The sequence below is a fragment of the Tupaia chinensis genome, unplaced genomic scaffold, assembly GCF_000334495.1.
Source record: "Tupaia chinensis unplaced genomic scaffold, TupChi_1.0 Scaffold000444_1, whole genome shotgun sequence".
In the NCBI taxonomy this organism is placed as follows: Eukaryota; Metazoa; Chordata; class Mammalia; order Scandentia; family Tupaiidae; genus Tupaia; species Tupaia belangeri.
This window is the reverse complement of record NW_006159949.1, coordinates 143,169-165,299: the sequence shown is the minus strand read 5'-3', so window position 1 is coordinate 165,299 and position 22,131 is coordinate 143,169. Positions and strand designations below refer to the sequence as shown.

General features: G+C 45.3%; 1 protein-coding gene across 4 annotated transcripts in view; it reads left to right on the top strand.

The window, feature by feature from the left end:
- LOC102488701 (ankyrin repeat domain-containing protein 6) overlaps nucleotides 1–22,131 on the top strand; it is an 80,232-nt gene that overhangs the window by 33,187 nt on the left and 24,914 nt on the right. For all 4 annotated transcript variants that reach the window (XM_006155294.3, XM_006155298.3, XM_006155296.3 and 1 more), the window contains 2 exons: nucleotides 10,625–10,723; nucleotides 21,237–21,335. In XM_006155294.3, the coding sequence (XP_006155356.1) occupies nucleotides 10,625–10,723; nucleotides 21,237–21,335 (198 nt within the window). The remainder of the gene's footprint in view (nucleotides 1–10,624; nucleotides 10,724–21,236; nucleotides 21,336–22,131) is intronic.

The following is a 22,131-nucleotide window of genomic DNA, read 5'->3' as shown; positions in this document are numbered from 1 at the left end:
CCTGCTAGCCCATTGTTATTTTATAGGATCATCCCAGCATCCCTGTCTTTGTGTGATTAGATATTGACCCCCCCCATGTAGGAACTACCATCTACCCTCATTACGTTTTGTTTTGCTAAAATTACCTTATTCTTCTATTCTGAGATGGTCTTATCATCTGGGGGGTATATTGCCTTGCAACTTGTCAACCGTATTCTGATCAAGAAGTGATGTGTCACTCATCCCAGTAGACGAAATACATTTCTGTCAAGAAAATTCTGAAAGCTTTTTAAACTGTAAATTGATTTTAAATTAAATTTTATTTTCTCATTCTCCTTTAATCCATAGCACTTTTTCTTCTCTCATTTTCTTCTGAATGTCTTCATAACTTTGCTTTCATTGGATCATAACCTGAGAAGGACTTTAAAGTTTCCAGACCCAAATCTATACCTTCCCAGGCAGCTGAAGCTCTCAGGGAATACGGTTTATAACAAGAGGACTCTGGGGATACCCAGGAAACTTGGTGGGGTTCTCCTACATTTACCCCAAATCAAGGTGTCAAGTGGCCAGGTAGCCAGAGATTGCAGTTCTGCCACAAGTAAGAGGAGATCTTGAGAAATCATTTAGGCTCTGTCAGCCTTATTATCCTCATTCAAATTAAACTCTTGAAGACCCTTTTTGACCCGCATATTGCTTCTAAATATGTGTGTCACTCTTATTCCACTGGCGTTTCAGCTTTCTGGCCTCCTCTCTCTCCTTAATGCTGCAGATGATATGGATAGACATCACATGCTTTAAAAGAGACTGTGTGACCTGATCTGCTATCTCTCTCATGGCCTCCTCAAGGAAGGAAGCTTTGTCATTTGATATGACTACCCTAATCTAACGCAAATCCTTTCTGTTCCACCCTCGTGTGGGTCACATCTATGCAACTGCCCTCCTGTAACAACCCCTAGCTAAGATGATGAAATTGTCTTATTTCTTCAAGTTAATGAGTCTCAACTCCTTCATCCAACCTCTCCTCCCCCCTTTTCTTCAGAGTTTTGGCCTTTTCATTCCTTTGGCTTCTGTTCCAGGTCTCTGTGTGACTCTGACCGTAAGAATATGAGTGAACAACGATGGCGCTGACAGGAATGGCGCCCTTCTTCCTCACATTTCAGGTGCACTCGGTGAGACCATACAGCTTTTCTGAGGAGTATCAGAGCTCCTCGTTCATGGGGCCAGTATTGTTGGTCTGAAAGGCCTGCCCTTTAGTAGTTAGGACTGGAGCTACCTGAGCAGGAGCAAGGAGTCAAGCGTTATCTGTGTCCTGGCTGGAGTAATGGCATGGAGTCCATGGCATGAGCAGAGTCCTTCCTGGCTTACTTCTGTAGGTTACAGTTCTCAAAAGACCCTTGTTCCTCTTCCCTGCTCCGGCTCCCTCTAGGGAGGTCTCTCTCAGGTAACTTGGTCTGTCCAAGAGGGTCCAGTGAGGAGTATAAGCAGCACATCCAGACCCATGCTCCAGACAAAAACACCTCCACTTCCCTCCAAGGTTTATTTTAATCTCGTTCCCTTTTGGCTGGGTTCCCTTGTCATCCTCACTGCTGGGAGATTATCATCATTACAGAAACCCTTCTCCTGAAATGTTCTTTGACAGAACCCTCCCCACCACCTCCTACCTGGGAGTTGCCTCTTCAAAATGAGTAGCAGGGACTGTTTTGTGCTGTGCGCCTTTATGATCACCTGTTAGTGTAATTTATGGGTTTCCTGCTGGAATGGAGTCGCTCTGATCTTCCCAGGCAGCAGTTCTGCTGGAGTTAGGACCTGCAGGGCTCAACCTGCCTAAGCAAAGCATCAGGCCAGTGCCCCAGAGTGGTTGACAGTGGGGCCACAGTGGGGATGTGTGTGTGGGGTATGTGTGTGGGGTGTGTGTGTGTGGCGTGTGTGTGGGGTGTGAATATGTGTGTGTGTTTCTTGGCAGCAAGTCAAAGCCCTTTGCCATTGGGTTTGCTAGGAGTGAACCTGGCCCTGAATCTGTGACTCAAGGAGTTGGATGGGCTGAAGAGAAATACGGGAACACTGCCCCCTCTCATCCCTGCTGGCCACAGGTGTCCCTCCTGGTCTCAGGGCAGTTGGAGGAACTGGCACCTATAAAGAGCCCAAGGTAATAACCTCTGTTTGCGTATAAGAATCCCCTGGAACTTAAAAACACCCACACCACTCCCTACTCTGGACTGCGGGAATCTTTGGTGTTTGTTTTTGTTTGTTTTGCTTTTTAGGCTTCACATGACTCTAAAGTGCAATACGGTTAAAAACAGTGGTTTAAGCCAATAGCTCTCAAAATGTGGTCCCTGACTAACTGTGTATGTTCTCCTGAGAACTTGTTAGAGAAGCAGATGCTTGGGCTTGGCCCCCAACTCAGTAAAGCAGAAACTCTGGAAAGGTGTCTCGGTAATCTACCCTTGAGCAAGCCTTTCAGAAAGTCCTGCTGCCCTGTAAAGTTTAAGAACACTAGCTGAAGACACAATTTTATTGCAAAAAGTAAGATATTTTTATGTGACCTATGTGTATAACCATGCGAAAAAGCTTCAGTAGAAGAGATGCACTGAAAAAGAGTAGATAAAAATAGTTGTTTTGTTGGATATGCAATCACAGATGACTTGCTTTTACTTTCCAAATATTTTTAGAAGTATTTGTTTTATTTTTTTTTGAACCTATCAAATATACAATATATTACCTGCCAATTTTCAGTAATGTCATTGCCTTGTTTATACTCCGAGAACACAGCCATCTCCCGCTTGTGGCGATGCAGCATTCTAGGTATTTTGTACCAACAGGTGGGGTCGGGAGCACTGTGCGGAATGTACCAGGAGGAATGGCTCTTGCTCGGGCAGGCCCTACACAGGGTTAGCCTGAGGGCCACTCCGGGAGGGGTCCCAGCCCCTCTCATCTCCTTCTGAGGTTTTAACGCAGTCACACATCAGAGGGCATATAAAACCTGATACCTGGGTGTCACCACAGAGAGTTGATCAGACCCTGGGAATGGGCTCAGGTGCCAGAATAGACAGACCAACCTGCCCAGGAGATCAGATGTACAGAGAACATAGAGAACCTCTCTCCTTGTTCTTGAGATTCTAAGGACACCAGTTTCTTTCCAGGCAACCTCAGGGGTCAGTGTCTGGGCTGGGGTACAACACCCAAGAATTTGGGAGCTTCCTAAGGATAAGATGTGAGCCTTCCTGCTTTGTCAGGGGAGACCCTCACCCCAGGGCACAACCAGGCAGCATGCAGAGTAGTGGGTGCTAGCACTGGGGCTGGGTCAGCTGAAGGGCTGAGCCCAAACTCCAGTTACCTTATGTGACATGTACCAAGCCACAGACTCCCAGTTCCTCAGTTTCCTCATCTATAAAATGGCCTTACAATAGTGTCTACCTTAGCGGGGGGCTGGGAGAATGTAATGAGCTAATATATATAAAATTCTTAAGATAGCTGGTACCAGTAGCTGGCATAATGGTTATGTCACTGGACTCCCACATGGCTGAGCTCCATTCAAAGTCCTGGACCCTGCAGCTTAAAACTCACACTGGGCGCATGTGCATGCCCAAAATCCCCAGAAGAGAATGTAGGAGAAGGGATTGTGGCATGGCCATCCCCTCTGGGGGTTGATTTCTCACTTTCCAGCTCTCTGTCTGTCTCTGTCTCTCCAGCAAGCGCCCGTACCCTATAGAAAAAAATCTCTCTAAAAAAAAGATCATGCCCATCACGCACTAAGCATCCAGGCAGTGTTAGCTGCCGCTGCCACTGCTGTTTGGTCCTTGTGATTTGTTTCACGGGTCAGCAGGGCCTGCATTGAGTGGGGCTGAACTGGTCTTTGATGGTAACTACAGTCAGACCCAGGGCAAAGCAATGCTTCAGAAACTTCCTCCTTGGCCAGCCACAGTGGTGCAGGCAATCGGGGTGCTGCTGCGTGATGCTGGAAGCCATGCAGGAAGGCTCTAGGTCTATATCTACCCTGGTCACCGTGCGAAGACCCTGTCAAGGGTGTGCTTGCTTGTTCTCTTTCTCTCATGGAGGAAATAAATAAAAAAACACTTTAAACCCAAAACTTCTTTTTCCTTGTGTATTCATAATACTTGGTCTTTTCTCCTGTTCCTGTGTCTTCCACTGGACAGTCCTGGGGGAGTCACCCCCCTGAGGCTCAGTCATTCAGAGATGCCCTTGAGGATCAGTTTCACATGCTCCTCATATCTGGGGGTGATTCCAGCCTTCCCTGCAAGTCAGGCATTACCTGGGATATCCCTATGTGCTGGGTGTGGGCAGTCACTTCTCTGAAGGGCTCTACTTTTGTTGCTTTTCACTATAAAATGTTCTGGAAAGCCAAGTACATTTCTACTTCTTTCTTGCTTTTCTCCTCTGGTAGGATGAGTATGTGTGTCTCACGGGTTTGTTCTTCTGTCGAGAAAGCCCAGGGCACAGGAATGGACTGCTTCAGGTTCCATAGGAAACCCATGACTGCCTTTGCTACTGCTGTGCAGTCAGGCATCGCTCAACAGTTCCGAGACATCGAAGCAGTGTGCTGTGAGGTGATTTTATCATTGTGCGGCATCCTAGAATGTGTTGGCACAAACCTAGATGGGAGAGCTCCTGCTCGCAGGCTCCAAACCTGTGCAGCACATTACTGCACTGAGTATCGTGTGTAGTTATAACGCAGCAGTAAGTATTTATGTCTCAAAACAGATCTAAAATAGTAAAAAAGATTTTTTAGACTGGTACAGCTTTATAGGGCTCTGAGCATGAATGGAGCCTGCAGGACTAGAAGTTGCTCTGGGTGAGTCAGTGAGTGAGTGGTGAGAGAATGTGAAGGCCTAGGACTTCACTGTACACCATTGTAGACTTTACAAACACTGTACACTTAGACCGCACTCAATTCCTAAAAAAATATTTTTCTTTCTTAAATAATACCTTATCTTTTAGACTTTTTGTTTCTTTCGTCCCCCCACCCCACCCCCCCTTTTTTTTTTGAGAGAGTTTTGCTGTAGGGCACATGTGCTTGTTGGAGAGACAGAAAGTTAGGGGGACAGAAAGTAAGAAATCCCCCCCCTTGGGGACGGCCGTGCCACAATACCTTCTCCTCCATTTTCCTCTCATGATTTTGGGCACGCTTGGAGATATGCCCGGTGTGAGTTTTAAGCTGCCTATTCCAGGACTCAAACTGCAGTCAACTATGTAGAAGTCCAGCTCTGTAACCATTATCTGCTGGTCCCAGTTTATAGACTTTTTAACTTTTCAATTCTTTTGTAGTAACAGCTTGAAACAGTTACACACATAACTGTACAAAGATGTTTTATTTCTTTACTTCCTTATTCTGGAAACTTTTTTAAAGAATTACTTTATTTTATTTATTGTTATTATTTTAATTTGCTGTAGGACACTTGCATGCACCAGAGAGAGAGAGAAAGTGAGGAAGCAAGTGCCAGATCTGGAACTTTAACTGAGGTCAGCCCTGTGGGAGTCCAGTGCCCCCATTCACTGCATCACCTGTTGTCCCCCTAGAAACTTTTTTTTAACTTTTTAAACATTTTTTTGTTAAAAACAGAGACACAAACACACACTACCCTAGGCCTTCACAGGGTCAGGATCATCCATATCACTGTCTTCTATCTCTGCATCTTGCCCCTCTGAAAGAGCCATGATGAATGAACATGAGATTAAATCACTCATAAGAGAAAATGATGCGGGACCAGCAGCTGGCGTAATGGCTATGTTGCTGGACTTCCATGGAGTCGACTGTGGTTGGGGTCCCAGACCCAGTGGCTTAAACTCATGCCGGGCGCGTGTGCATACGTGTTCAAGATCCCGAGAGGAGAATGGAGGAGAGGGGATTGTGGTGTGGCCATCCCCCCTGGGGGGTGATTTCTCACTTTCTGTCTCTCTCTTTCTGGCAAGCACACGTGCCCTATAGCAAAAACCTCTAAAAAAAAAAAAAAAAAAGAGAGAGAGAGAGAGAGAGAGAACATGATGCAATCAAGATGCATATAGGGGACCAGCAGGTGGCGTGGTGGTTAAGGCACTGGACACTCCCACATGTCCAAATGCAGTTCAAATACCGGACCTGGTGGCTTGCTTTCTCACTTTCCCTCTCTCTCTCTCTCTGTATCTCTCTCTGGTCAAATTAAAATAAATGAATGAATAAATAAAATTAAATAAATAATTATTTAAAAATGCATATAGATGCTATACAGAAAATGCATGAAGCTGCTACTGGCATGACATAGCATGCTGTTTTACAGTGAATTATATATATGTGCATGTGTGTATATGTAGTACATTGCAAAGTTGCAGTAAAAAATGTAGTGTAGTAAACAGATATACCAGTAACCCAGTCACTATTATTATCAAGTGATACATACTCTCCATAACTGTGCATGCTATACTTTTACACAACTGGCAGTGCAGCAGGTTTGTTTATACCACATCACCAGAAGCATATGAGTAATGTGTTGCACTATTGCTCTGTCTCTGGGCTATCAGAATTTTTCAGCTTCATTATAATCTGTGGCACCACCATCATATACACATTCGGTCTTTTATTTACCAAAACATTGTTACGTGGTGCATGACTGTAAATTTACCGAATGTCAGAAAAGGAGCCAGGCAACCCTGTGTCACTGTTGGAGCTGCTTAATGCTCTTGAAGACCTCAGGATGTCTGCCTCTTCTGAGGTCGAGGCTAGGGGGGTGGAGTTTGCTCAGAATGTCTGCCCTGTGTCTGAGGAGCACTGGCGCTTCTTTGATATAGCCTTTATGCTGCCCCACAGTCAGCCCAATTTGTCATTCATGGAAGTCACGATTCCTGCCCTCACGGTGATCTCGACCTAGTTAGAAGGCGGCCAGTCAGCCGAGGGTGACACCTTAAGCAGGATGCAGTGTTTTCCCAGCAGGGAGCTGAAATGCTGCGAAGGTGAAGACAGACTGGGAACCATCTTCTTAGAGAACCAGAAAAAGCATAGGTTAGAGAAGAATATTTCTGGCTAAAAAAAGCCCTCCCAGAGATAGAGAAGTTGGGAATTTCGGACTGTATTTCAGAAGTGGAAGTGGATGAGCACGTCAGGACTGGCTGGTAGGAACCTCAGCCGTCCAGCTAGAGCCTGTCTGGCTGCTGAGTGAAATGAGATCCAACTCTCCTTCGCTCAGGTCCATCTGACATTGAAAATGGATCACTGGTCTTGCTTAAACAAAGCTGTGAAGGCATCAAGGAGGAGAGGAAGTGGTTGGGGTGTCCCCAGGGGTGAGGCCGAGGACAGTGGAGGCTGGGGAAAGCCATGTCCTCTGGCAGATGTTACCTCATCTCTTTACTTCAAGTATTTGGGCAGTGGAGGCTGTGCCCATGGTACTGATGAGAAATCAGGTTTAGGAGATTGTTATGCACAAAATCACAGGCGTAATTATCAGAGCTGGGAGTCGAGCTAGGCACGTGGGGCTCCGATTCCCTCAGCCTTTTCTTTTCTCTGTAGGAGTATTCTTTGCTGATTTTGGACTAGGAAGGTGCCCCATTCCAGGACCAGCTTGTTTGCAACTTATAGTTTCTGAAGTGCCATTCCTGGTGCGATATGTTGGACCTGCATGAGTCCATTTGGGCTTCTCTAACAAAACACCGTAGACTGGAGAGCATAAACAAGACATTTGTTTCTCACAGTTCTGGAGGCTGGAAATCCAAGGTCAGTGTGCTGGCAGCCAGTGTCCGGTTTGCAGACTGCTACCTTCTTGCCAAATCCTCATGTGGTGGGAAGAAAGAGAAGAAGCAAGCTCTCGTGTCTTTTCTCATAAGGGCACAAATACATTATGAGGGTTCCTCCCTCATGACCTAATCACCTCCCAAAGGCCCCAACTCTAAATGCCATCACATTAGGATTAGGGCTTCAACATATGAAGTGGATATAACCATCTATAGCAGAATGAGCAGCATTTCCTTCTCCTGACTTTCAGTTTTTTGTGTTCACTTGGACAAACCTTTTAACCTCCTCAGTCCTCAACTTCCCCACTAGTGATATTTGGTCGCTGCTGAGAATGTTCCCTGACCCCAACACCCAGTGACTCCTCAGTCTGTGGCTTCTTCTCCAGTCTCTCTTAGTGCAGCTTCTCCCCATCATGGTCCATGTTTTTTGGTTGCTCAAAGGTACTTACGTCTCACCACACCGTCGTCTCTCTCCTAGCCCACGCACCTGTCTTTCACACACATAACGAACTCTCCCGTGTTTGAGAATGCCTTTGAAAGTGTGGATGTCCTTTTTTAATGTCAAGGAATGAGGTCCTTCACAAAGACATGTGATAACAGATGGTCCTGGCACCAGGCCCAGCGAGCGGAACCTGGTCATGTTGCTCCATCCAATCAGCCGTGGACATTCCATTTCATGAGTCAAGGTTAAGTAGTACATGGCTCAGCACAGTCGCCAGCCAAGAAAGGTCACTCCTTCAGCTCACCTCAGACAGTGCCTTCTTTATAAAGGCTTTTTATAGCTCACTTTCTTGGGAGTAACTTTATTCTTAATTAAGAATTCTAATTTTAAAGTGAGCTCTGACCTTTCTTTCCAGAATCCTTCTACGGTTTTGATTGCATTTCATGGGTAGAAATTAAGATCCTTTATTGTCTGTTATCTCTGTTTTCCTCCATAACTAATTAGCCATGGCAAACTGATGCTTTGCTGAGATTATAAATGGTTCTGTCCTGCTAGAATATCAGTAAGGATCTTTGGGAAGTTTTACCAAGATGCTAAATAGAATGTTTGGCCATGTGAGGCCCCGCTGTAATTTGAATGTCCCCTCCAAAACTCATGTTGAAATTTAGTTGTCATTGCATCAGAATTAAGAGGTAGGGGAACCAGCAGTTAGCGTAATGGCTATGTCGCTGGCCTCCCATGTAGTCGACCGCAGTTTGCGTCCCAGACCCGGTGGCTTAAAACTCAGACCGGGCGCGTGTGCGTGCGTGCCCAAGATCCCGAGAGGAAAATGAAGGAGAAGGGATTGCGGCGTTAATATCCCCTCTGGGGGGTGATTTCTCACTTTCTGTCTCTATGTCTCTCTCTCTCTGTCTGGCGAGCGCACATGCCCTATAGCAAAAACCTCTCCAAAAAAAAAAAAAAGAATTAAGAGGTAGTACTCTGCCTTCTGCCTTGGACCTGCTGCACAAGGCCCTCACCAGAGGCTGGCACCATGCTCTTGGACTTCTAGCCTCTAGAACCACAAGCCAAATAGTACTTATTGTTCACAGGTTACTGTCTGTGGTGGTGTTGTAGCCACAGAAAATGGACTAGGACAGACCCTTGTTCCTCAGGTGTATTTTGGCATGAGTGGGAGCTGTGGTTAAATTACGTTTGATCGAGGCTGGAAGGTCGTATGGTGGTTAAGGTGCTGGACTCCCACATGACTGACTGCAGTTCAAGTTCCAGACCTAGCTGCTTGCTTTCTCTGTCTGTCTGTCTGTCTGTCTGTCTGTCTCTCTCTTGTGAGCATGTATGCCCTGTAGCAAATTTTAAAAAGTAAAAATAATGATAAATAAATTTTTAAAAATATGTTCATTTCTTCACAGTGAGATTTAAAGGAAAGAGCAGAGGGAACATGTCTTAAAATTTAGAGAATTAGGAGTTTAATTAGGGTTCTCTGGACAAAGGTTGATTTAACTAGCACTGGAAAGTGATTGTTCCTGGTGTCACCCTCTGTGTGCAACCTCAGGCATCTTTGTGCTCAGGACAGTTGAAGGGAACAGTCTCCTTTATGACCTAGCAGCAAGGCTAAGAAAACAACCTGGTGCCCATCAGTAGAAGAACGGGTGAATAAATGAACTGGAACTACATGTGCCATCAAAAAAATCTCAAAAATATAATGCTAGAATCTTTCATATTTATCTATCTATCTATATATAATGCTAGACAAAAAAAAAATGCTGAACAATATGGTACAGCCTAATATCATTTACGTAAGGTTTAAAACAAACAATACAATGTTTAGATGCTGTCTGTGGCTACAAACACACAGTCAGCATACAATAAAAGGCAAAGAGATAATGAATGCCCAATTCAAGAGAGTGGATACCTCTGGGAATGGCAGGGCAAGGCGATTTGGAAGGTGTTCACACACAATGTCAGTGGCTTCCCTGATAATTTTTTAAGTTGGTAAGTATATACATTTAAATTAGTATTTATATTTTTGAAAAGTAGTTTTTAAGAAAAAGGAGAAACGTTTCCTAATTGATTGGTCAGCAGGCTTGATTGTAAGGAGTTACTAACCAGGTCTTTTGGAAGCTGGTTAGCTTGAGATTTTGCTGTTCTCTCAGTTTTTGCCCCGTCATGTTCCCCATGGCTCCTTCAGCACCCTTAGCACTAGCACCAGTGGGAAAAAGAGAAGACACGAACCCCCTCATTTGATGATTTTAGTTTTCTGTTTATGAGTGGGGAGTAAAACGTATGCAGTAAAGGAAGTCTTCACATTTCGAGGATGTGTTATTCATTGGTTAACTAAGACAAACTTGAATTGCCCCTTGTACCAAACCACAGGGGCAGAGGGTAGTAATCTCCCTAAACCCACCTTGCATCTTGTTCTCACATCCCCCCCCATTGGAGTGGTTTTGATGTCTCATTCTGAAGTCAGTGTTTGTTTTGCATTAACAGCATGGCCGGACCCCCCTGCATCTTGCTGCCAATAAAGGCCATCTTTCTGTGGTCCAGATCTTACTGAAGGCTGGCTGTGACCTTGATGTCCAGGATGATGTGAGTAGAAGCCACCATTCTATCAGGGGGTGAGTTGGCAGGGCATTTCTCTGCATAGAACTCCATAGTACAAAGAATAAGCAGCCCTGAGAGGACAGGGGAGTAGGTGCTTTCCTAGCACTTTTTAGCTGCATCTAACTCCCTGTGGTGGAAGGGCTTCCTCTTGAAGACCTGCTCTGAGACCCATTCTCACCAGTAAATTAGAGTTTGGAGTGGTTCTCCCATCACAGCTCCTTCCCTGCTAGTTATCATTTAAATACAGAGTCTTGAAAGGCATTTTGCCAATGTCTTATCTGAGTACAAAAAAGAAGACACACACACACACCAGTGAGGGTGGGCAAGCCCTACTGGAAGTGTGTATCAATAATCAGATTTACCATTGGAGAAAAATAGGTCTTAGAAACTTTATTTTCTTCCCTTTCCTCACTTTGATTTCTCCTCATCAATGTACATTTAGTTGAAAAGGACCTATTCAAGGGGGGAAAACAAAGGATACAGATCTTGTGGAATCTTAGAAAAAGGAGGCTTTCACCAAGAGTCCACTCTGGCTCTGTGTTCTTACTGAGGCATGGATACCAATCAACTCAACTCCGAGTCATCAGACTTCGAGAGGGCTCCAGTTGCTCCTCTGGGTCAAGTGGCTAATCCCAAGTCGGTCAGCAACTGCTGGAGCAGGATCACCTGGTACATGGGGTCGCTCTATTGAGTCTTTGGAGAAGGTGGATTCTTTAAGAAGGGATCATGTATTTTGTTCTCCAATGAGCTGTTAGAGAAAGGGCCTACGATAATGTGATTAGAAACTATTTACAGAACTATTTCAACTCTCTTTCAGGTAGAGCTGAATGAGAATTCAGGTAGGACTCAGAAATAAGAATTTTTGTAAGGAATATGGAGTCTTAGAGAACTTGCACATGCCATACCTCTCCCAGCTTCACCTTTTATAACTGTAGTTAGAGAGTAGTACTCAAAGTTTCAGACTCTCGGGTGTGCTACCAAAGTGCTTCTAGTTTGGGTCTCTGTGTAATGCCTTAAAACTTGGCAAACACACTTAGCGGAAATAACTAAGTGGCCCAGCAGGTGGTGTGGAGATTAAGGTGCTGAATTCCACATGGCCAGCGTTGTGGTCCTAGTCCAAGACCCAGAGGCTTGAGAATCATGCTATGTGCATGCATGCCCAAAATCCCTAGAGGAGAATGGAGGAGAGGTGATTGTGGTGTGGTCTCTCTCCCTGGAGAGTTGATTTCTCATTTCCTCTCTCTCTCTCTGGCAAGCATGCTTTATAGAAAAAAAACTAAAACAAACAAAAAAACACTAAATGTGGCATTGTTTCATGCATAGGCAGAAGGCTATATCTTTCTTTTCTTTTTTTTGAGAGATTTTTGCTACTGGGTATGTGCACTCACTGAAGAAACATACATAAAGCAAGAAGTCACCCCCCCCATGGGGGGATGGCCACACAGCAACCCCTTGTCCATTCTCCTCTTAGGATTTTGAGCATGCACACACACGCGGCTGGCCGCCAGGTCCTGGACAAACCATGGTCGACTATGTGGGAGTCCAGCAACATAACCATTACGCCATCTGCTGGTCCCAAGGCTATATCTTTCTTAAATCTCTGGTTATATCTGGAACCCGTTAGGTCCTCAAGGATGTTACTTTCAAAGGTGTTGATTTAGCTTTAGGTTGATTTCTACCTTGGATCATAACACTTTCATTTTCCCATATCGTAACCATCATAAAATTCCTGATTGTATCATATCTTTGGATGACAGGAGTGAAAATATAGGGAGAGGAGAGATGCTGACCACAGAAAAGCAGGGCATTGAGTTGCTGGTGCCAACATGTCAGGATGCATCTGATCTTCTCTGCATAATTAAAGCTCTTGCTTGCCGTGGCAGCAGGGCCGCAACGCCAGACATGCTAACCTACTCTAACCAGCACACCCGCCTCAGGTCCTGAGCTCCGAGTGTCCCTGTGTTCTCATGCAGCAAAAGCTGCGCTAATTTCCTAGTAAAAACTGCTGCTATTTTTTAAAAAATTATTTAACTTTATTTATTATTATTATTATTTTCCAGTTTGATCAGAGAGAGAAAGGGAAAGTGAGAAAGTAAGCCACCAGGTCTGGGACTCGAACATTGGTCAGCCATGTGGGAGTCCAGTGCCTTTAGCCACCATGCCACCTGCCAGCTCCACTGCTGCTATTTTTATCAGGCAAGGTGAGAAGTAAAGTGGCAGGCATTCTCACAAGGCAGCCAAGGTGAGACATGTCAGTACAAGGAAAGCCAGCTCGACTTGTAGGCAGGAACACCTGTGTTCATTTACGCATTTTCTTGCATCTTTTCCTTGTGCCAGAAAAACGATGCATATATTTCTTTGGCCACATAACTTAAGTTGAAATCAAACAAAAACACAACTAGAAACAGTGTAAAAACAGTTGGGAATGGACCTTCACTATTTCTAAAGTAATGCATTTGTCAGTGTATGCTCCATATCTGTCTTCAGTGCATTTACCATGCCTGCTGGTGATCAGCCTGGCAATAATGCAAGAGTTCAAGGAAGAGGGACTGGCAGATGGTATAATGGTTATGTCACTGAACTCCCATGTAACCGACTGTAGTTCTAGCCCCAGACCTGGCAGCTTAAAACACACACCGGGCACGTGCGCATGCATGCACAAAATCCCAAGAGGAGAATGGAAGAGAAGGAATTGTTGCATGGCCATTCCCCTGGGCCAGGATAGGGGTGGGGCAGTAGTGGTTTCTCACTTTCTGTCTCTCTGGCAAGTGCTTGCACCCTATAGCAAAAAAAAAAAAAAAAAAAAAAACCTCTAGGAAAAAAATTCATGTGAGGTGTAATGTTACAAAGAATTTACTCTTAACTTCATATTCTACAGATACTGATCTTTATTGCATGGTAAGGACTGAGAATTAGTTGAAGAATGACCTCCAGTGGCCTGGAGTGGGATTATTATGAATTTCAACCCACGGAAACCAGTTCTTTAGAATACGCAACTCCAGAAGCAAATTCTCTCTTGCTTCGCGCCAATCCTGAGAACACTCATTGGAGCGCTAACGCCATCTCCGATTGGTCAATGAGTAATCACACAGTCCCCATCTCAGAAATAGTCGAGGACCCTGTGGCCACAGTAAAAGACATGAAGGAAGAAAAAAATAAGAGAAACCAGAGGAGAAAGGCTAGGAAGATCCCTAGAAGATCAGAGAGAGAAAAAGAGGTCAGAACTTGCTTTGCAAACCTGCCCTGTCTTGAGCTTCCTTGCAGCATGTCTGCCTGTGCTGGCTAGAGGTGATTCTTCCTGAAAAGGGCCACACTTCACCCTTGCATGTCTGGGTTTTTTTCCATGACCTTGTCTTTCGAGTCTGCCGACACTGTGTTTACCTTTTTTTTCATCACATAGGGGGAAAAAAAAATAGAGAGAGAGAGAGAGAAGTATTTTAAAACAAGGATTTAGACATCAGAGGTTCCAAAGCTCTTAAAATCCCTAAGTGAGGAACATTGATGCCTCAGAAAAACTGAGAGCTAGCAGTTCATTTACTTTTGCAAACAGGTCAGAATGTTCCACATCACAGTGCCAAGTTGCAAGGTGGCTGGCTCTTCAGGTTTCTAGCTGCAGCATTTCCCCTTCTACTTCTTTGTAGTTAATCAATCAGCCAATACTTCTTGGGTGCCTGTAGTGGCCAAGGCACCGTGCTAAGCACCTAGCATTATGACACCATAAAAAGGCAGCCCTAGCTCCAGTCACCTGATCTTTTTTTAAAATTTGTTTTGCTTATTTTGCCAGGGGGCACATGCACTTGCCAGAGAGAGACAGAGGAGAGTGAAAAGGAGAGAGAGAGAGAGAGAGAGAGAGAGAGAGAAAGAGGAAAAGCTTCCCCCCATGGGGGATAGTCACATTTCCTCTATTTCCTCTATTTCAGGACACTATGCACACACGTGCACCTGGCATGTTTTCCAAGGTACTGGGTCTGGGTCTTGAACCACAGTTGGCCATGTAGGATCCAGCCACTTTAACTACTAGGCCTCCAGCTGGCCCAAACAACTCATTCTTTTTGAGGTCTGTCCTAAGGTTAACTGGCTTCCCAGATGGAAACCAAAACCTTGACATTTTGAATTCTAGTCCTCCCATGCTACCCTGAGTAGCTAGCTACTCTAGGCTAGGCTTTATCAATAAAATGCAAGAATTAGATGTCATGACAGGTGGCACATAGTAGGAGGTCAGTAAATATTCACAGAATAAATACTGAGTAAACATCATTGAAAACAATGTACTTTTCCCAGCATTTCTTTTCAGAGTTTCAGAATATCATGGTTGATTTAGATCATATAGAACAAGGATTATGTCAGAGTTTGAGTCCATTAGTGTGTATCAAGGGCACAGTTCTTTTTTGTGTCATATCTCAAAGAGGAAATGTTTTAACAGTAGATTTTAATTTTGTCAGAGGAAAAGTTAATTTATAGGTAATTGACCCTATTTCGACTGAGGGCCTCAAGGAGGTAAGTTGTGTTCTAGGGAAGAATGGTTCTGAGATGATAACCTGAGGCAGCCCTTTGCTTATGCTTCATGAATCTCAAAGCCTTTGATTGTCATCTTGGCAAATTAAGAGTAGCCATTTTTTGTTTGTTTATTTATTTATTTTTAAGGTTTTTTGTTTTGTTTTGGTTTGGTTTGGTTTTTTGCCATAGGATGAATGAGTTTGCTGGAGACAGAGAAGAGATAGTGAAGGGAAAGTGAGAAATCACCTCCCAGGAGAATGACCCCCTACAATCCCTTCTCTACCATTCTCCTCCTGGGATTTGGGGCATGTTTGCACAGGCACCCAGAGCGATTTTCAAACCACTGGGTTCGGGGCTTGAACCATGTGGCTATGTGGGAGCCCAGCACATATGCCACCTGCTGGCCGCTCCACTACTTTTTTAGTTTGTTTACTGTTTCCATGAATAAGAGAAGGAGGAGGAGGCAGACAGCACCCCCGCAGGGTCCAATGCCACAGTCTACCCCCAGTTTCCTGCAGCACAGGTCACGGTCATGTGTGCCCAGCATACTCAGGGAGATCTTTGGATGAGAACCTGAAACTTTCCCATGTTGATCAGCCTTGCAGAACACGTGTTGCTGCTGCACCACTTTCCAGCGCTCAAGAGTGGCTGGTTTTTAAAAGTAGGAGGCGATGTATCACTCGGTCCTCCAGAGCCATTCCTACAAGTATACAAAGCTAACCATCCCTTAAGGACAGCCACTGTGGTGGGGAAGGCTGAGCTTGGCTTGCACAATGCCTTCACCTGACTGAGGAAGCTAGGAGGGGGTGTTGTGGCCTGGAGACAGGCTGTGTAACTTAGCCATCCCCACAGCGAGAGATGTGCAGGAGACCCCTGCGTCAGTGAACAGAGTTCGTGTTTGTGTTTTCTCTGTAGCCTCACATAAGTCACTAGATCTCTGAGTCTTGATAATCCATCTGGAAATTCACTCCCAAGGACTGAACTGAAAGTTAGGTTTAACTGCTGGAGTTTCACCAGGCAGCGCTACCTTAGAGGAAACAATGTACAGTAGATCGTTGATGAAAGCGCGTAATGAATCCTGTGCTGGTTCCACAGCTGCCTCAGCTCATGGCTTAGTGGGCAGCTCGTGAAACATGATCAAACATTTGACCTAAGCCAAGGCTCGGGGTAGATGGTTCCTAACCGGTGAAGGCCCTTGGTGTGAGAGTTCCTGTAGCAGAGGGGGCTGAGGCAACCCAATGCTCAGAGCTGGTTCTCACTTTCTGCACAGTAAAGACAGTGATAAGTTTTGTTATGTAACAAGACTGTTCTGACTGACCCAGGGAGTGCTGGTTAGGGGGCCTGCAGTTTGTGGGAATAGCAGAAGGCCTCTACTTGGAAATCTAAGCAAGTCAGTACCACCCTGAAAGAGGGTGCCACAATTTCATAGTTCTTATTACAAACAGAGGGCCATCTTTCACCACTTGAAAGTAATAATAAATTGTAGTTGAGGCTCATCTGGGGGAAACTCATCGTCATTATGAGAGGGAAATAAGACCTGAAAATCCTCGTGGAAACTGTAAAATGTCTTGGACATTCTGTCGTGTGATTTCTCGTTTGGGCATCCGTCCTCCATCTCATCTGGAAATACTTCCTACAAGGTGTGGAATGGGTCACGCGATGGCACAGAGCCCTTCCTGCGAGCGCTGAGCCATGGTCGTGGTCCCCGCCACAGAGAGGCACATGGAAAGGGTCGTCTTCGAATAGGGGTGTAGGAAGGTGGCTGAGCAGAAAGCCAGTCTAAGCCTGATGGCAAGTGGGAAGATAGCTGAGGGTGCCGAGGGGGAGAAGGCGAGGGCGATGCTGAGCACAGTGGATGCAGCTGTGGTAGTGGAGAAGGAGTGGGTTATGCAAATGCTGAGGCCGACCCACATGAGAAGGTTCTGGGCTCATGTCGGAGGTCTCCTTGAACACACCAAGCACATGCATGCCCATGGTCTGGGGCTGGCTCAAGCTGGGGTGAATGGTAGCATGAGGACACTGCTGGGAGTACCTCTTGCCAGTCTGTCTCTGTCTCTCTACTTCTTTCTGTCTCTCACACTCATGGAGGAAAGAAAGAAACTAAACAAAAGCCTAGAAAAAGAAAAAGTATCCCTGTAAAAATCCATGAAGGGAAGTAACTTTCTTCCTTAGGCACATACACGCTCAACATGATTTTCAAGCCACCAGGTCCAGGACTCAAACTCAGTCAGCCATCTGGGAATCCAGTCCCTTAATCGCCACACCAAATGCTGGCCCCTTACTTAGGCTTTTTAATATTTTGTAACTTATTACATTTAACACATATAACTCTCGGTGTCAGGAAAAACCTGCTATCTATTAAAAGTCTGAAGAGTAACACCATGGCAGTAACTGGACTGTGGGTGGTGTGGTTCCCTTTTTCTTTTTTTTTTTTTTTTTTTTAAATTGGGACAAAATACACTTAACCTGGGACCAGCAGTTAGCGTAATGACTATGTCGCTGGACTCCCACGTAGTCGACCGCGGTTCACGTCCTGGACCCAGTGGCTTAAAACTCATGCCGGGCGCGTGTGCGTGCATGCCCAAGATCCCGAGAGGAGAATGGAGGAGGAGGAATTGCAGCATGGCCATTCCCCTGGGGAGTGATTTCTCGCTTTCTATGTCTCTGTCTCTCTCTGTATGTCTGGCGAGCGCACGTGCCCTATAGTGAAAACCTCTCCAAAATAAATAAATAAATAAAAATACACTTAACCTGAAATGTACTATCTTAATCATTTTTTAAACTTTATTTATTTAAATTTTAACAGAGTGATAAAGCATGAGGGGTGAAGGGTGAGAATAAGAAAGCAAGCCACCAGGTCCAGGACTCAAACTGCAGTCTGCCATGTGGGAATACAGTACCCTTAACCACCTACCACCTGCTAGCCCCCTATCTTAATTATTTTTAAGTGCACAGCCCAGTGGCATGAAGTACACTTTGTCCTTTAACCATCACTGCCATCCATATCTAGAACTTGCTTTGAGGTTAATACTTTTTAAATTGTTTTTTAAGAATTATTTAATTTTATTTATTATTATTTACTACTACTACTTTTTTTTTTTTTCCTTTGTGCTATAGGGCACATACATTCACCAGAGACAGATGAGAGAGAGAGAGAAAATGAGAAAGCAAGCCACCAGTTCCAGGACTCCGATGGTCAGTCATGTGGAAGTCCAGCACCTCAACCACCATGCCACCTGCTGGCCCGTAGGGCTAATACTTCTAATGTGCATTGTTGCTTGTTGCAGAGTTTAGTGAGCAGAATTGGCATTTCATTAAGGTTGTACGTAGGCAGCAGTGTATCCCCTTTAAAAACAATGATGACTCTGTTTTCTGTCTTCTAATAGTCTCTTTTTCTTCTCTCTGGCTAAGAATCAGGGATGCTCTGGCATGTGACCTTTGCCCCTCTAGTCTCTACAAGAAAACTTCATTTGCACAAAACTCTAAGGAGAGAAGGGAGGGAACTTGAGGATCATCTAATCATCCATCCCTCTTTTTTTTTTTTTTTTTTTTTGGCAGAGCTTATAAGAAATCCAGGGACCCAGTGAGGCGTAGTCAGTTCCAGGGCTGTGTGCTGGGTTCCAGGGTGCTGGAGTTGTCAGCCACAGGGAGAACCTTCTACCTTCCTCTTACTAAAGAGCCATAAAACAGACAGTCTTGGTGCTGGACTATCCAGGGGCTCGGACTGCTTTCTAATTGTTTCTCATGAGCAAATCTGCTTTTCTCAGTTAATAACAATAGATGGTGAGCTAGTGTCATCTCTATTAGGGGTCACAGAGAGCAGTGGCCAAGAGAATCGTCTGGGACCAGGCAGACTATTTTAAGCCCAGGGCTCAAAATCTGCCTCCATCAGTGACTGCATGCAGGGCTTAGGCAAGGTAATGTGCTCTCTAAGCTTCAGTTTTTCTGCCATAAGATAAGGGCAGTACTGTCTAGCCCACACCGCAGGAGTTCTTAACTTCAGCTTCACGGGAGAGCCAGGGTCTCCCTCCCTCTGAGTGATGCTGATACTGACTGATTAATATGGGCTGCATCTGGGGATTAGAAAGCTTGAAACACTCCGAAGTGCAGTCAGGGTTGAGAAACACTGTCCTGTGAGTTCACTGTGAGGCTGTTTGGAAAGCCCTGCTACTTCTCAGTGTGGTCTATGCACCTGCAGCCCCTCGAGTCTATCTGTGAGGGTAGTCCCACTGTTGGTCTACTCAAACATAGTCAAATTTATTGGAGTTTATTGATTAAGCCAGTGACATACGGGGTAGGGAGATCGACTCATGTCTTTCAAAACCCCACAGCCCCCAGTGCTATAAAGGCAAAATTCATGCTCTTTTCCAGGTTGACATGGCAATGACAAGAGCTAAGAGCAGTAGGCTTGAAAGGGTAGGGGGTAGGGTTTTACAATGTAAAAGCAAAAGCAAATTACAGAAGCAAAACAACCAGGTTCATCATTCCTAAGGGTATGTTCCATGCTCCTTAAACACATGGAATCTTAATGGTCTCCATGGCTCAGGGCAAGGGATCTGGGACAGACAATTACATCACTAAGGAACATCTTAGGGTAGGGAGTTTTGGGTTATTTAGCAATGACAGTAGGACTGTTAACCACTCTAGGGAAAAGGAGAAAGCAGGTTTCTAATATAGAGAGGAGTTCAAAATGGAGGTCTATTTCACCACATTCCATCTCCAGGGGAGGAGAAGGTGGGGAGGCCCAGAAGCCCAGCAGAGTGCCACACCCTTGTTCCCCGAGTTCAGTGTGGCTTCTTCCAGCCCTTCTTAGTTTTATCGTTAGACCCGGCTAGTGCATTTGTAGTGCCTTCCTCATCGTTTCATAGTTCTGGAAACTGGGAAGTACAAGATCAAGGTGTCCGCATTCAGTGTCTCATAAGGGCCTTCTTGCTCCATCTTCACTAGCAGAAGGAGTCAACAATGTGTCCTCACAGGGAGGAAGGCAGGGGGGAAACAGCTCCACCCCCCCCCCCCCGTTATATTTGTAGAATCTGAGGCCCAGAAATGGGACAGGTCTTTTCCAAGGCTGTGCGCAGCCCAGGCCTCCTCACCACTTGTCCTGGGCTCGCTTTGTTACACTAGAAAATTCCCACAGTGTTCACTCCTCTCCCCTTTCAAGCCTGGCCCACACGCTTGATTTGATTTGCCTTGACTTCACTTCCTGAGTGCACATCAGAGATAAAACATGTTCTTAAAGACTTCACAGCTCTCTTGTTACAGACTTGACCTCTTAGACCTCGGAGTACTTCATCTTTCTCTCAACTGCCACTGGGGGCAAGAGTTAAGCTCCCTTTGGCGCCTGAAGGAGATATAGAGTTGGAAATCCCAGGAATCTGATCACAGAGAAAAGGAGTCAAAATGCAGCATAAATCAGTGAGGATGTTGTCAGGAAATATCAGAAAAGGCTCCTAGAAATATGTAGTGGTAGGCTGTAGTTCCTCAACTCCTCAGATGAAACAGAGCAAACCCTAGCATGGCCCATGGCCTGTACAAGTCAATGAACAAATTACACACCTGTCACCATCAGATCACTAGTGCTGCTAACTGACAGAGCCAGGCGGTGATTCTTCTGCAAGCCAGGAACTTGGACTCAGTCGGTAGTAAAGATTCCAGGCATTAGTGGTTTAATCGCAATAGCTCACACAGTCCGGGCTTCAGACCCACTCTGTGCCCACGTTTGTCACTTCCCACAGGTGGCAGGGGAGAGTCTGGTCTCATTCAGAGGTTGGCCTGTGCCCAAGGGCTATGCTTGCTGTTGGCATAAGGTTCCCTTTAAGTCCCTGAGGAAAATTGCTCTGCCAGCTTGCATTGTCTACTAACGAGTCCGCCAACCCCGCGATAACCAAGCTCTTCTGCTCTATGTGGGGACAAGAGACGTCCTTGGGTCTGAGTGGAGAAGAGACGGTATGGGGGTACTGGGAAGAGGTAACCTCTGTCGTGCCTCTGTGTCACTTTGCAGGGGGACCAGACCGCCTTGCACCGGGCCACGGTGGTGGGGAATACTGAAGTCATCGCAGCGCTCATCCAAGAGGGCTGTGCCCTGGACAGACAAGACAAGGTGAAGGGCATTGCATCAACACGCTTGCTTCCTGGGGCAAGGGGTACAGGTGGCTGATGTGGGGGAGTTGGAGACTTCACCGTGGAGAAACAGCATTAAGTGCAATGTCCTGTGGAACACTGGGAATTTTCTAGTGCAAGGAAGTGAGCACAGGATAAGTGCAAGTGGAGTGGGGCCAGGAAATCAGGAGGCAGAGATCCCTCTAGGTAGTTCCAGGCCAAGGTGGGGGGAGCATGGCTGGAGACTCACTGAATGCTTACGATGTAATGGTTCCTTGATCTCACATGAAATCAGCCCAGATTTTCCTTGAAAATGGCTGATATCCCAGCCAGTAATATTATTTTTAAAAATCCTTTTGTCTATTCTGTGGCATCAGTGACAATCATAAATCTAAATAGTAGAGAGGAAAAAAAAAAATCTAAAAATAATGACCTGTGAAGGCTTGGATGGGGGTAGGGGAAGGATGTGTGACCAGATTTTCTGTTTACCTTTTTTACTTTTTGTTCCACCAATAAGTGAACAAATTAATGTATTTAAATTTCATTGGAAGAAAAATACACAAACTCTTAAGGAATTCCAATGACCCATATTAATGTAGTGTTTTCAAATTGTCAAACAGTCTCAAAACCTAGAACTTTGAGATTAAGTGCAATTCAGACCCTGTTTGCTTTTTTAGACGTCTTATTAAAGTACAATATACATACATAAAAGTGCTCAAATAAGCTTGCAGCTCGATGAATTTCACTCCTAGAACATCCTGTGTGAACCAGCTGTAGCGGCAGGGGGTCTCCCCCCC